This window comes from Vombatus ursinus, unplaced genomic scaffold (genome assembly GCF_900497805.2).
Source record: "Vombatus ursinus unplaced genomic scaffold, bare-nosed wombat genome assembly UNPS02008216.1, whole genome shotgun sequence".
Lineage (NCBI taxonomy): Eukaryota > Metazoa > Chordata > Mammalia > Diprotodontia > Vombatidae > Vombatus > Vombatus ursinus.
In genome coordinates, this window is record NW_020947994.1 from 69,177 (window position 1) to 81,613 (window position 12,437).

The 12,437-nt window shown below is 38.7% G+C and overlaps 1 protein-coding gene across 2 annotated transcripts in view; it reads right to left on the minus strand.

Moving 5' to 3' along the window:
• LOC114034139 (TBC1 domain family member 12-like) overlaps nt 1–12,437 on the minus strand; it is a 128,875-nt gene that overhangs the window by 23,689 nt on the left and 92,749 nt on the right. The window contains exons 8-9 of one of the 2 annotated variants that reach the window (XM_027849742.1): nt 7,967–8,055; nt 6,905–6,976 (exon numbers count right to left, since the gene is read on the minus strand). In XM_027849742.1, the coding sequence (XP_027705543.1) occupies nt 6,905–6,976; nt 7,967–8,055 (161 nt within the window). Of the gene's footprint in view, nt 1–6,904; nt 6,977–7,966; nt 8,062–12,437 lie in introns of both variants that reach the window. The other variant, XM_027849741.1, reaches the window with a different exon arrangement.

The window sequence follows — 12,437 nt, forward strand, 5'->3', positions numbered from 1 at the left end:
CTAATTTTGTTTTTTTTCCTTACTTTTCTCTGTTACTTACTTTCTAACTTCTTCCCTCTTGATGGCAGTCTCCTGGAGGGCTAGCAGTCTCAGACTCCTTCCACAGTTCATGAGCTTCATCAGCATCAAGTGCCGGGGGTAGGGGGACTGAACCAGCCCCAGATGGATGCAGGACTCTCTCCCTCAGGCTGAACGGGGTGTCATACAATCCCACACACATCCTGCCTTGGTACTCTCTACTCAGCACAGGGAGTGTGTATGGGGGGATGGGTGAGGGTGTAGTATGGGGATGTACAGAATTGACTTCTATTGCATGCCAGTGGGCTGTACCTAGTGGGAGATAGGGAAGGGTGATGAGTGAGCACATTAGGGGTTGGGGATTATTGGCCTTCTCTGTTAATTGTTTTACCTCATTCGGGTTTTTGGTGTCCTAGACTGCAGAGACAGCTGAAACTGCTTTATTTCTTCCACAGAGTTCCAAATTTGGAGACAATGAGAGATGGTGAAGACTGCAGAAAATGTCTAGTCCTCCACCTTCTTGGTCACATGACCTATAGTCTTCCTCCTCCTCACTCTCTCTTCAATGCAGCCAAACTCACAATTTTGCTGTTCCTCCCAAACAACACCATCTCCCATCTCCATGCTTTTGCACAGGTGTTTCCCTCATAAATGGAACACACTCTCTCCTCACTTCCACCACTCAGGATCCTACCTCAAGTGCCACTCCCTACATGAAGCCTAAAATTCGCTTGTATTTGTTCTGTAAAAGTTTTACACATCTTTATATGGCTATATAGGAGAAGCAATGTGGAATGGCAGGTAGAGAGCCAGCCGTAAAGAGCTCAAGCCCTAGCTCTAATACACTCAGGCTGCTGGCTGTGCACCTCTGGGCACATATCACTCAATTTCTCAATGCTCTAAGCATCTTTCCAAGACTCTAAGCTACAGAAAAGGGGCTAATGTACACTGGTATAAGGAGTTTCCTCATGGGGGAGTTTCCTAAACTTCCAATGAAACCCTGGGTCCAGTCCATAGCCCTAATGCCCACTGTTAGATGTAAACATGTTTTCTTCCCCCACAGAATTTAAACTCCTTTCATACCTGTCTCAGAATTCCCACTGTCTAATGTGGGACATATAGTAAGTATTTAACAAAAGCACTCTGACTCATTTATGTTTCACTGGTATTTATGCAGCATCAGGAAAACAATAGGAAGGCCCCAACATGTAAATGAAGACTGCCTTGAATTTGGGGGTATACATGGATTCTGAGATGAATTATTAGAGGAATATCCATGGCAATGAAATCACCAATTTATGAAGATATAGGAATAAAGGTCTGGTGTTGAAGAAGTGACAGTCCTGCCATTCTCTGCCCTGGACAGGTCACATCTGGAATACTGTGTTCAGTTTTTGGTGCTATATTTTGGGAATAGCATGGATAGGCTAGAGTGCATCCACAGGAGGGTGACCAGATATACACAAGGCATAATGGCCAACTAACCAACAATAATACAGTATATGCCAAGCACTGTGCTAAGCACTTACAATACAAAGATTAAAATGAAACAGTCCTGCCCTCAAGGAGCCTGTATCTTATACATGGAGACACATTTACAGAAAAGCAGACAGAAGGTAATTTTGTGGGGGAGTAGAAAGCATGAGAGCTGGAAGAGGGGTGAGGTGAAGAAAGGTATCATGTAGAAAGTAAAACTGAGCTAAGCTTAGAAAAAAACAAGAGATTCTAAGAAAGCAGGAAGAAAAGAAAAAATAAAAAGAAAACATATTCTAAGGATAGAAGACCAACTTATACATAATGTCATGTGTGACAAAATGTAAGGCCAGTTTGACTGGACTACATAAGCATGAATGGAAGTAATGCATATCTGAAAAAGCAGGCTATCAAGTGCTTTAAATGCCAAAGAGAGCAGTTTATATTGGATCCTAGAAGTAACAATCATTGGAGTTTATTGAGCAGGGTAACAGTCCTGGCTCTGTCACTAATTTACCATAAGCACTGACTTAAGATCTTTTTTCGTCATTTTCATTTTTAGCATTTCATGCCTGGTTCACTTTTTTCATCTGTATACTGAGTAAGTTGGACAATCTCTGAAGCCCCTTCCAAATTTATGAACTTTTTCAACTTACTAACAATCACTTTAGAAGGGATATGCTGTCAAATACATGACTGCAATGATATTGCTAAATGGAAAACTATGTTGAAAATTGTATGGACTGACTGACCCACACGTGTATAGGACCCACAAATGTAAAGGCTGCAGGTTCCCCACCCCTGGCGTTAGTACATAACAGTGACTTATTTGGGGCTCAGAAGACTGCCATCCAGGCCATTAGAGAGACAATACTTTAAAGGTACCCTTTAAAGAAAGCAGGTGAAGCCAGCATTAAGAAAGGCAGCATAGTATAATGCAATGGTTCTCAAAGTGTGATACCCTGGGAAACCCCAAGACCCTTCAGGGCATCTACAAGATCAAATCTATTTTCATAATAATGATGACATTTTATTTTTTTTCCTGGAAAGAAAGAAGTTTACATTTTATTTTTTTTTCAATGTTAATATGTGGTTTTCTTTTTTATTCCAATTTATTTATTTTTAGTTTTCAACATTTACTTCCACAAGATTTTGAGTTCCAAATTTTCTCCTCATCCCTCCCCTCCTCTGGCCCCATGATGGTCTGCATTCTGATTCCCCCTGCATCTAATCTGTTCTCCCTTCTATTAACACACCCCCACACCCCACCCCCCACCCCCGCTTCTCTTATTCCCTTCCCTTTCCATTTTCCTGTAGGGTAAGATAGATTTCTATACCCCTTTACTTGTGTACCTTATTTCCCAGTTGCATGCAAAAACAATTTCTAACATTCGTTTCTAAAACTGAGTTCCAAAATCTCTCCCCTCCTCCCTCCTCACCCACCCTTGTTGAGAAGCCAAGCAATTCAACATAGGCTATATATGTGCAAAACATTTCCATGATAGTTATGCTGTGAAAGACCAACTATATTTTCCTCCATTCTGTCCCAGCCCCCATTTATTCTCTCCTTTGACCTGTCCTTCCTCAAAAGTATTTGTTTCTGATTACCCCCTCCCCCAATCTGCCTTCCCTACTATCACCTCTCCCTCTCTTATCCCCTTCCCCCCTATTTTATTATAGGGTAAGATAGATTTCCATACCCAATTGGGTGTGTATGTTATTCCCTCCTTAAGCCAAATCCAATAAGAGTAAAGTTCACCCATTCCTTCTCATCTCCCCCGTCTTCCTCTCCACTGTAAAAGTTTTTTCTTGCCTCTTTTATGTGAGATAATTTTGCCCCATTCTACCTCTCCCTTTCTCCTACCATTACATTCCTCTCTCACCCCTTAATTGTCTGTTTTTAGATATCATCCTTTCATATTCAACTCACCCTGTATCTTGTCTGTGTCTGTCTGTCTGTGTGTGTGTGTATATATATATGTATATACATATATATGTGTGTGTATATATATATGTATGTATGTATGTATGTATGTATGTATTTCCTCAAACTACCCTAATACTGAGAAAGGTTTCATCTGTTACAAATATCATCTTTCCACGTGGGAATGTAAGCAGCTCAACTTAAGAAGTCCCTTATGATTTCTCTTTCCTATTTACCTTTTCATGCTTCTCTTGAGCCTTGTATTTGAAAGTCAGTTTTTCCTACTTAATTCTGGCTTCTCAAGAATGTATTAAATTCCTCTATGTCATTGAATATTAATTTTTTTATCCTCATTGATTACACTCAGTTTTGCTGGGTAGGTGAGTCTTGGTTTCAATCCTAGCTCTTTTGACCTCTGGAATATCATATTCCAAGCCCTCAGATCCCTTAATGTAGAAGCTGCTAAATCTAATGTTCTCCTGATTGTGTTTCCACAATACTTGAATTGTTTCTGGCTGCTTGCAATATTTTCTCCTTGACCCGGGAACTCTGGAATTTGGCTATAATATTCATGAGAGTTTTCCTTTTGGGATCTCTTTCAGGAGATGATCAGTGAATTCTTTCAATTTCTATTTTACCCTCTGATTCTAGAATATCAGGGTAGCGTTCCTTGATAATTTCTTGAAAGATGATAATTAGGCTCTTTTTTTGATCATGGCTTTCAGACAGTCCAATGCGTTTTAAGTTATCTCTCCTGGATCTATTTTCCAGGTCAGTTGTTTTTCCATTGAGATATTTCACACTGTTTTCTATTTTTTCATTCTTTTGGTTTTGTTTTACAATGTCTTGATTTCTCATAAAGTCACTAGCTTCCAATTGCTCCATTCTAATTTTTTCCTTTTTTTTTTTTTGGTTGGGCAATGGAGTTAAGTGATTTGCCCAGGGTCACACAGCTAGTTAAGTGTTATGGGTCTGAGGCCAGATTTGAACTTAGGTCCTCCTGAATCCAGGGCCAGTGCTCTATCCACTGTGCCACCTAGCTGCCCCTCCATTCTAATTTTTAAGGAAGTACTTTCTTCAGTGAGCTTTTGGACTTTCTTTTCCATTTGGCCAATTCTGCTTTTTAAGGCATTCTTCTCCTCACTGGCTTTTTGGACCTCTTTTGCCATTTGGGTTAGGTTATTTTTTAAGGTGTAATTTTCTTCAGTATTTTTTTGGGTCTCCTTTAGCAAGCTGGTGACTCGTTTTTCATTACTTTCTTGCAACACTTTCATTTCTCTTCCCAATTTTTCCTCTACTTCTCTTACTTGATTTTCAAAATCCTTTTTGAGCTCTTCTATGATCTGAAACCAATTCATATTTTTCTTGGGAGCTTTGGATGTCGGAGCTTTGATTTTATTGTCTTCTTCTGGTTGTATGTTTTGATCTTCCTTGTCACCAAAGTAAGATTCTATAGTCTGACTTTTTTTCCTCTGTTTGCTCATCTTCCCAGCCAGTCACCTGACTTTTTAACTCTTTGTTAAGGTAGGAGTCTGCTTCTAGTGTAGAGAATATACTGTCCCAAGCTTCGGGGGTTTTGTGCACCCGTTTTCAGAGATACTTCTAGGGACCTGTAAGTTTTCAGTTCTTCCAAGGTGGTATGTTCTAAGGAAAGGTGTTTATTCCTCTCCTGGCCTGTGTTCTGGTGTGTGAATGACCACAAGCACTCTTTTCTGCCCTGTAAATGAGAGAAGGGTTCCCTCTCCACTGCTGCCACAAGCTCTGCTATGCCAGTGCTCCTCCTCACCCCAGGACTGCCACCCAGGACTGGGATCCAGATCCAAGCATGGGCAAAAGCAAGAGAATCCTGCCTCAGCACCAGCAAAGAGATCCCTGCAATCCCCCTCTGATCAGCTGCTCAGTCCCCCCACCGTCTGTGGACCAAGAGCTCTGGAAATAGCTGCTGCCACTGTGGCCACCTCCCTGGGGCTGCGATAGGGCTAAGGCTAAGGCTGGACCGCGTTCCTTTTTCACCCAGGTCCAACAGACTTTTCCCACTGACCTTCTAAATTGTCTTTGGTGTTTGTGGGTTGAGGAGTCTGGAAACTGCCACAGTTCCCCTTGATTCAGTCTCCTGAGGCATACCCTGGGTTTGCTGGGCCCCAGTCTTTGATGGCACAGCCCACGCTGAACTATGCTCCTCTCCCAACCCAGCACAACAGATCTTTCCTATCGACCATCCAGGTTGTCTTGGGCTGGAAATTTGTTTCACTGTCTTTTTGTGGGTTCGGCTGCTCTAGAATTTTTTTAGAGACATTTTTTACAAGTATTTGGAGGGGTTTAGGGGAGAGCTCAAGTAAGTGCCTGCTTTTACTCCACCCTCTTGGCTCTGCCCCCAGCTTCCCGACATTTTATTTTTTAATATAGGAAATATCAATAGCTATAACCCACATAAACAAAAGCTCTTTGGAGCCTCGATAATATTTTAAGAGAATAAAGAAGTCCTGTGATCAAAAAGTTTAAAAATTCTAGTGTAAGGGGCAGCTAGGTGGCACAGTGGATAGAGGACTGACCCTGGAGTCATGAGGACCTGGGTTCAAATTCGGCCTCTGACACATAACATTCACCAGCTGTGTGACTCTAGGCAAGTCACTTAACCCCAATTACCTCACAAAAAAACAAACAAACAAACAAACAAACAAAAAACAAAAAAAAAAACCCAGCAGAAACTTTGGGGCAGCTAGGTGGCGCAGTCGATAGAGCACCGGCCCTGAAGTGTCAGGGGGACCTGAGTTCAAATGTCGCCTCAGACCAAACTTTGACACTTACTAGCTGTGTGACCCTGGGCAAGTCACTTAACCCCAACTGCCTAAAAAAAAAAAAAAAATTCTGGTGTAATGGATAAGGAGACAGCCTTAGAGCTAGGAAACCTGGGTTCTAGTCCTGTCCTGACACATCCCAGCTGTGTGACAATGGACAAGTCATTTAACATCAGTGCTCTAGTTAACTCTCTAAGACAGTAAGGGGCAGGTAAGGTTCCTTCCTACCTGTATTGACAGAGGGAGTCTCCTATACTAATGAATTCCCAGGTCCAGATCCTATCTTTATTCCATATTCACTGATTTAATATGCATTACAAGAAAATCTGTGCAATATATTACACTGAGTCTTCAAGGGAGATAAAAAATGACTATGATTTATTCCTTCTAAACATAACTTTCCCCTCTCCACCTCACCTCCACCCATGCCCACTCCACAACTCCACAACAGACTCTCTAGCAAGCACCCAATGGGCCACTTTATGCTACTGATCTGGCAAAACTGCAGTAGTTTTTACAGATTCTATGCTTTTCATTCTGGTATGCTAAGAAGCATCTCCAACACATGTACAGAATGTTACATCAAGTGTTATGCTTAGGGTATATTAGCAAAATCTAATATGCATATATGCAAATCATCCAAAGGTTAATGTTTCATTGTGCAACAGAATGGATTAAGGAAAATACTTACATAACCAACATCGGGCCTGTAACACGTATATGCTCCTAAGATACTATGTAAGACATCATGATAAGGACCACCCTTAATGGGAGGAGGAAAAACAAAGTTATTTTTTGAAACTGCATATTACTATTCAGATCCTATATTTTTAATCTTCAAACCCTAAGATGTCAAATTTTAATATAGTTCCTTCAAAGTTTTTCCATTTATTCAATTATCAATATTGTTCAAAATGAATTATGTACTTTCTACAGTTATTAACAAAACAATTCTATATTAAAATAAAAAAGTAGCTAAACAAAATGCATTCATAATTTACACAACCTAGATAACTTAACATTGTTTTAACTTTTTTCATGACTTAATAGATCAAAATACGCTATGCCCAAATTAGTTTGTTTAGATGCAATGAATTCAGCAGAACTCCAAATGTATTAAATAATGCTAAATAACATTAGAAATCTCGATAATGTGGACTTTTTTTTTAATCACTATTCTATTTAACCAAAGGAGAAATGGATGTTCAAAACGAAGATAACATAGTAAAGTTATGTTTACTTTGTTGACTAAAGTCAACAACAATCAAATTTAACAATTCTGCTTTTTAAAATCAAAAGCAACTACATAAAGCTTGAATGTAGACAGTTATTTCAATATCAACTTCTGAGGCCCTGAGCATGACAGGTGATCAAGAAATAATTAAAAAATTTTTTGAGATAAGTTGCTTTACATTTTTCCTACCAGTAAAAGAGAAAAAATCCAGTGAGAACTGAAAAATATCAACAAAATAAAATGCTTAATAAAAATAAGAAATCATTTAAAATCTATTCAAGAAGTCTATACTTAGTGCCTAACAAAGTGCTTGGCATAGGATAGGTGCTTAATGAATACTTGCTGATTAGCAGCCTTAGTTGGTATGTACTTTGAGCAGCTCTATGGAATAAGCTTCCTCATTAAACTTTTGCTGTTTATTTTTTAATTTAGCCTTTTTACAGCCTATGATTAGAGAGTTTGCTCTCTTGGTTATTACAAGAGAGGAGTACTTTTTATGAGCTGGGTGAAAGGCCTCACCTTCTGAAAGATGTAGAGAGAAGGGAATGTGCGGGATATGTCCAGCTTAATTAATTCCAGACTAGCTTCCCGGTCAGCAACAGATACACCTACATCTGCCAAGTAAATAGAATAAAATAATTACTTAGCTTCCATACTGCCTTATCTTATGTACAAGGAATGAATACATGAGATGTGTTTAATGTAATAAAAATCAAGTCTTAAACCAAAAGAACTAAAGCTGAATTATCAAGAACCTGGAGAAATTACCACTTTTTAAGTGTTTCTAGTCTTTAATCCATTCAGAAAATTACATGGCATAATGCCTAATTATTCCCTTCCAGGAAATGGAAAAAAACATTCTCAAAAGTTAATACTCCCCAAAGTAGATTCATAACTTTTCCTTAATATGAAAGAGAATGGGGCCTTTGACCAATTACCTTTTTAAACTGAAGATCATTTGTTCATGCCAAATAAATTAGTCACACAGATGTGAAAGTCTATTATTTGCAATTAATATTAAAAAAGATGCCTAAATAAGAAACAAGGAAGTTCTTGAGAGACCTAACTATTATCGTTGGACCTTAGATCATCCAGCCCAATTCTTTCACATTACAAATGAAGCTGAGAACCAGAATGATTAAGTGACTTTGTCCAAGGTCACACAGGAAGTTAAGTAGCAAAGCAGGGATTGGAATTTAGGTCTTTTGACCCCAAATCTGATGCTCTTTTTTTTTTCTTTACCTTTTTAAAAACTAAGTGTCTCTATTTTGTCCAAGACAGAAGTACAGAGGCCACTCACAGGCTCAATCCCATTCTAATCATCAAGGGAGCTTTGAACTGCTCCAGTTTGTCCTTCCACAGACAACCCTTCCTTAGGTGGTCCCCACTCCTGGGGATTCAATATAGTAATATATCTGTCAATAGTACTCTTTTCACAGTGTTGTTATTTCCATCTCCTTTGAACTTTCATGATAACAACATAAAATTAAGTAGATTATTATTTACTATAAATAATGAAATCGTTCTGTTTCCAGATAAGAGAGGTAGCAGCAGCCAGTGGATAGAGAGCCAGCTTCAATGTGAGGAAAACCGCCCTCCTGGATTCAAGTCCACCTTTGACACATACTAGCTTGTAAGACCTAAGAAAGTGACAACCTTTTAAAGCTGCAAGCAACTTTTTAAGGCTACAAGTGAAGAGGAGATGCTGACTGGCATTGGTAGAACGAGTTCTCTTCTTGGGAGTTCCACATCTCAAATAAATCTCATCAGTGCTGGCTTTTATTTATTGCCCTCATCACTTACTATTTTAAATTTAGGGCTATTTCACTGTAAAGATGAATGTCTGTCACGTCCCTCTCAGATGGAAAGCTACCCAGAACACTGCAAGAAACATCAGAATCCACAGTATTTTATTAAACCTGCTGATGGAAACCTGCAAAAATTTTAGAAGCAGCTAGATGGCAGGCACAAGATATGGACTCAAGAAGACTAGAGTTCAAATCCATTCTCAGACATTTACTAGCTCTGTGACCCTGGGCAAGTCACTTGACCTCTGTCTGCCTCAATTTTCTTTCATTTGTAAAATGGGGAAAATAACAGCAGGGTTGCTATGATGATAAAATGATATATTTGCAAAGAGCTTTGCAAATGTTGAAGTGCAACAGAAATGCTAGCTATTATTGTCATTATTACTAGAAACTAGTAATAATTAGAAACAATAACAAATAACTAGAAACAATTTGTGGAAACTATACATAGCAAGAGTTCTTTCAACTTTAAGAAAAAGAAAGAAAAAGAAAAAATGTCTAACAGAACTGTCCAAAAGTAGAATGTACTTCAAGTCAAGTTTTAATAATCATCATTTGTTGGAGATGTTGTAGTGGGAAATTACTGTTCAGAACTACATTGGAAATTCTTTAATTCTTTATGATAAAGATATATACATAATACATGTATACACACATATATATATCTTGAGATGAGAACATTATAATAAAGTAGAACACAAATATTAGTTTAATCAATGTTTGTTAAGTGCCTAGAATACACAAAGTATGCCAGGAGGCATAGAGAAGATAAGCTGGTCACATTAACATAACTGAAGCTAATTAGCCATGAAATGGTTCAAAAGCCAAATTTTCTTTTACATCAGGGAACAGATCTTTTTTAGTCACAAAAAAAGTTTAATTGCCTTCCACCTCCAGAATTTCTTCTTTATCCGAATTTATAACCGAGAAAAAGTTGTTCCTAGAGTCACACTGCATACAGCAAATACAGTCTCAAATTATGTCTTTTATAAAAAAGAGAAGTTGCTATAAGAGAAACAACAAAGCTGGTAATGCGATTCCTGAAAATCACTGAAGAACAATGCACTGACTTGCTCTATCCCATACCGTGCTCCCTTGGAGGGCTGTCTTGAGGGTTGAGAAGGAATACTTTGTTTTCTAGCTGGTAGAGTAAAAGCAGAGGAAGAAATACTGATAGTTAAAGGGTGTTTACAATAACTAGCTTCCATCTTTACTGTGACATCCAGTCCCATTATCTCCCTTCCTATTCTCTGATTCTATTACTGTTGTGTTCTTATTTCCCATGCTTCAGTCTTAACCAATTCAACTATACACTATTTTCCAAACTCCAACCTTCAGTTTTTGTATCATATACTGTGCCTGTATACACACACACACTCCACACAAATACACACACACAATGTTCTCAACAGACTGCAAGCTCCTTGAAGGAAGAAACTATTTTCACTTTTATCTTTGTAAACCCAGCATCTGGCATATATTAGGCGTTTAATAAATGCTTCATTGATTAATCCAATTTCTCTCTTCCTACTTTTGTGCTGAGGAGTACTGCTAGAGAAAATCATACAACTGTGAAATAAGGCCACTATAAATTTGTTATCTAATTTCAACGGGGCCTTCAGTACTGAAAAGAAATCTTTTTATATCTCCCTAATTTGATCTCCTACCACATTCTCCACAGTACCTATTCTAAATCTCCTCTTCTCTCCTTGACGCTCTTCCATCATCTTATCCTTCTCCCTCTTAGCAGGACCATGCCTCCAGTTTTACTGAGGAAATGGAATCTATCTGCTGCAAGCTCTTCTTTCCTATTCCATACCTCAAAATGCCTTTCATAATTAGTCATTCTCTCTGCTTTTGCTCCAATATCAGAAGAAGAGGTGGCCCTTTTCCTACTCAAGGCCATCCCTTCCCTTCAGGTAGCTTTCTCCTCAGTCATTCTCTCTTTCCTCTCCTATGTACTGACTCCTTCTTTACATTTCCTCCAAATATACCTGTTTCCCATCCTTAATCCTTCACTTGATCCCACTATCCCTCATCAAGCTATTATATCTCTTATCCCTTTCTCAAATGTCTAGAAAGAGTGGAAAACAACCACATTTCCTCACTTTCCACTCATTTCTCAATCCCTTGCAGTCTGATTTCCAACTCTGCCACTTCAACGAACTGCTCTCTCCAAGAATACCAATCATGTAAACTGCTAAATCCAGTGACTTTTTCTCAGTCCTCAATTTAACTGATTTCTCTGCAGTTTCTGACTCTATCAATCAGTTCTCCTATATTATATATGAGTTCCTTCTCAGTCTGCTTTGCTGAATCATCATCCATTTCTTTCTTTGGGCATCCACCGCATGGATCTGTCTTGAGCCCTCTTTTCTCCTCTCTCTATACTGTTTCTTACAATTATCTGAATAACAGATCTTGTTATAACAGCAGAATGAGTTTCCAAGCCAGCGCTGCTCCCCACATTGATAAGAACACAGGTCTGGATGGCCAAGACCAAAGCCAAAACAAAGCACTTCTACTTATGGTAACTGAACAACAACGTGATAACAAAACAACAGGGAAAAGCGGCTTAGTAAAGGAGGTATCAGAGGAGAGACAACTCAGTATTTAAAATCTGCTACAGTTACATCTCATACAGATAATCGAAAGTTAACTTTACCTGCAATTATCACAAGAGTTTCTAAGTAATTTTTGTATTAAAAAAAAGCTTCTTTTTGATTAACCAATATCTAAAGTTCTCTCCCAGATGAAAGGGTCAGGTAGAGCATGGCTAGGTTCAAAAATATCAGAATATTTTTTACATTTATTGATAATAAAAGACTGGACTATCTACCCTAAATGCATCAACTCAATGCTTAAATTAGGCAGGATCTAGGGGCAGCTAGGTGGCACAGTGGACAGAGCACCAGCCCTGAAGTCAGGAGGATCTGAGTTCAAATCTTGCCTCAGACCAAACACTTGACACTTACTAGCTGTGTGACCCTGGGCAAGTCACTTAACCCCAACTGCCTTACAAAAAAAAAAGAATATGTATATACGTAGGTATTCATAAAAATTATTCATAAAAATATATACAGGCAGAAGGAAAGTATTCTCAGAGGAAAGGTACTAGTAGTAAAGTAGAATGGAAAAAGTCTCTAGTAGAAGGTAGAATTTGAGTCTTGAAGGAAGCCAGA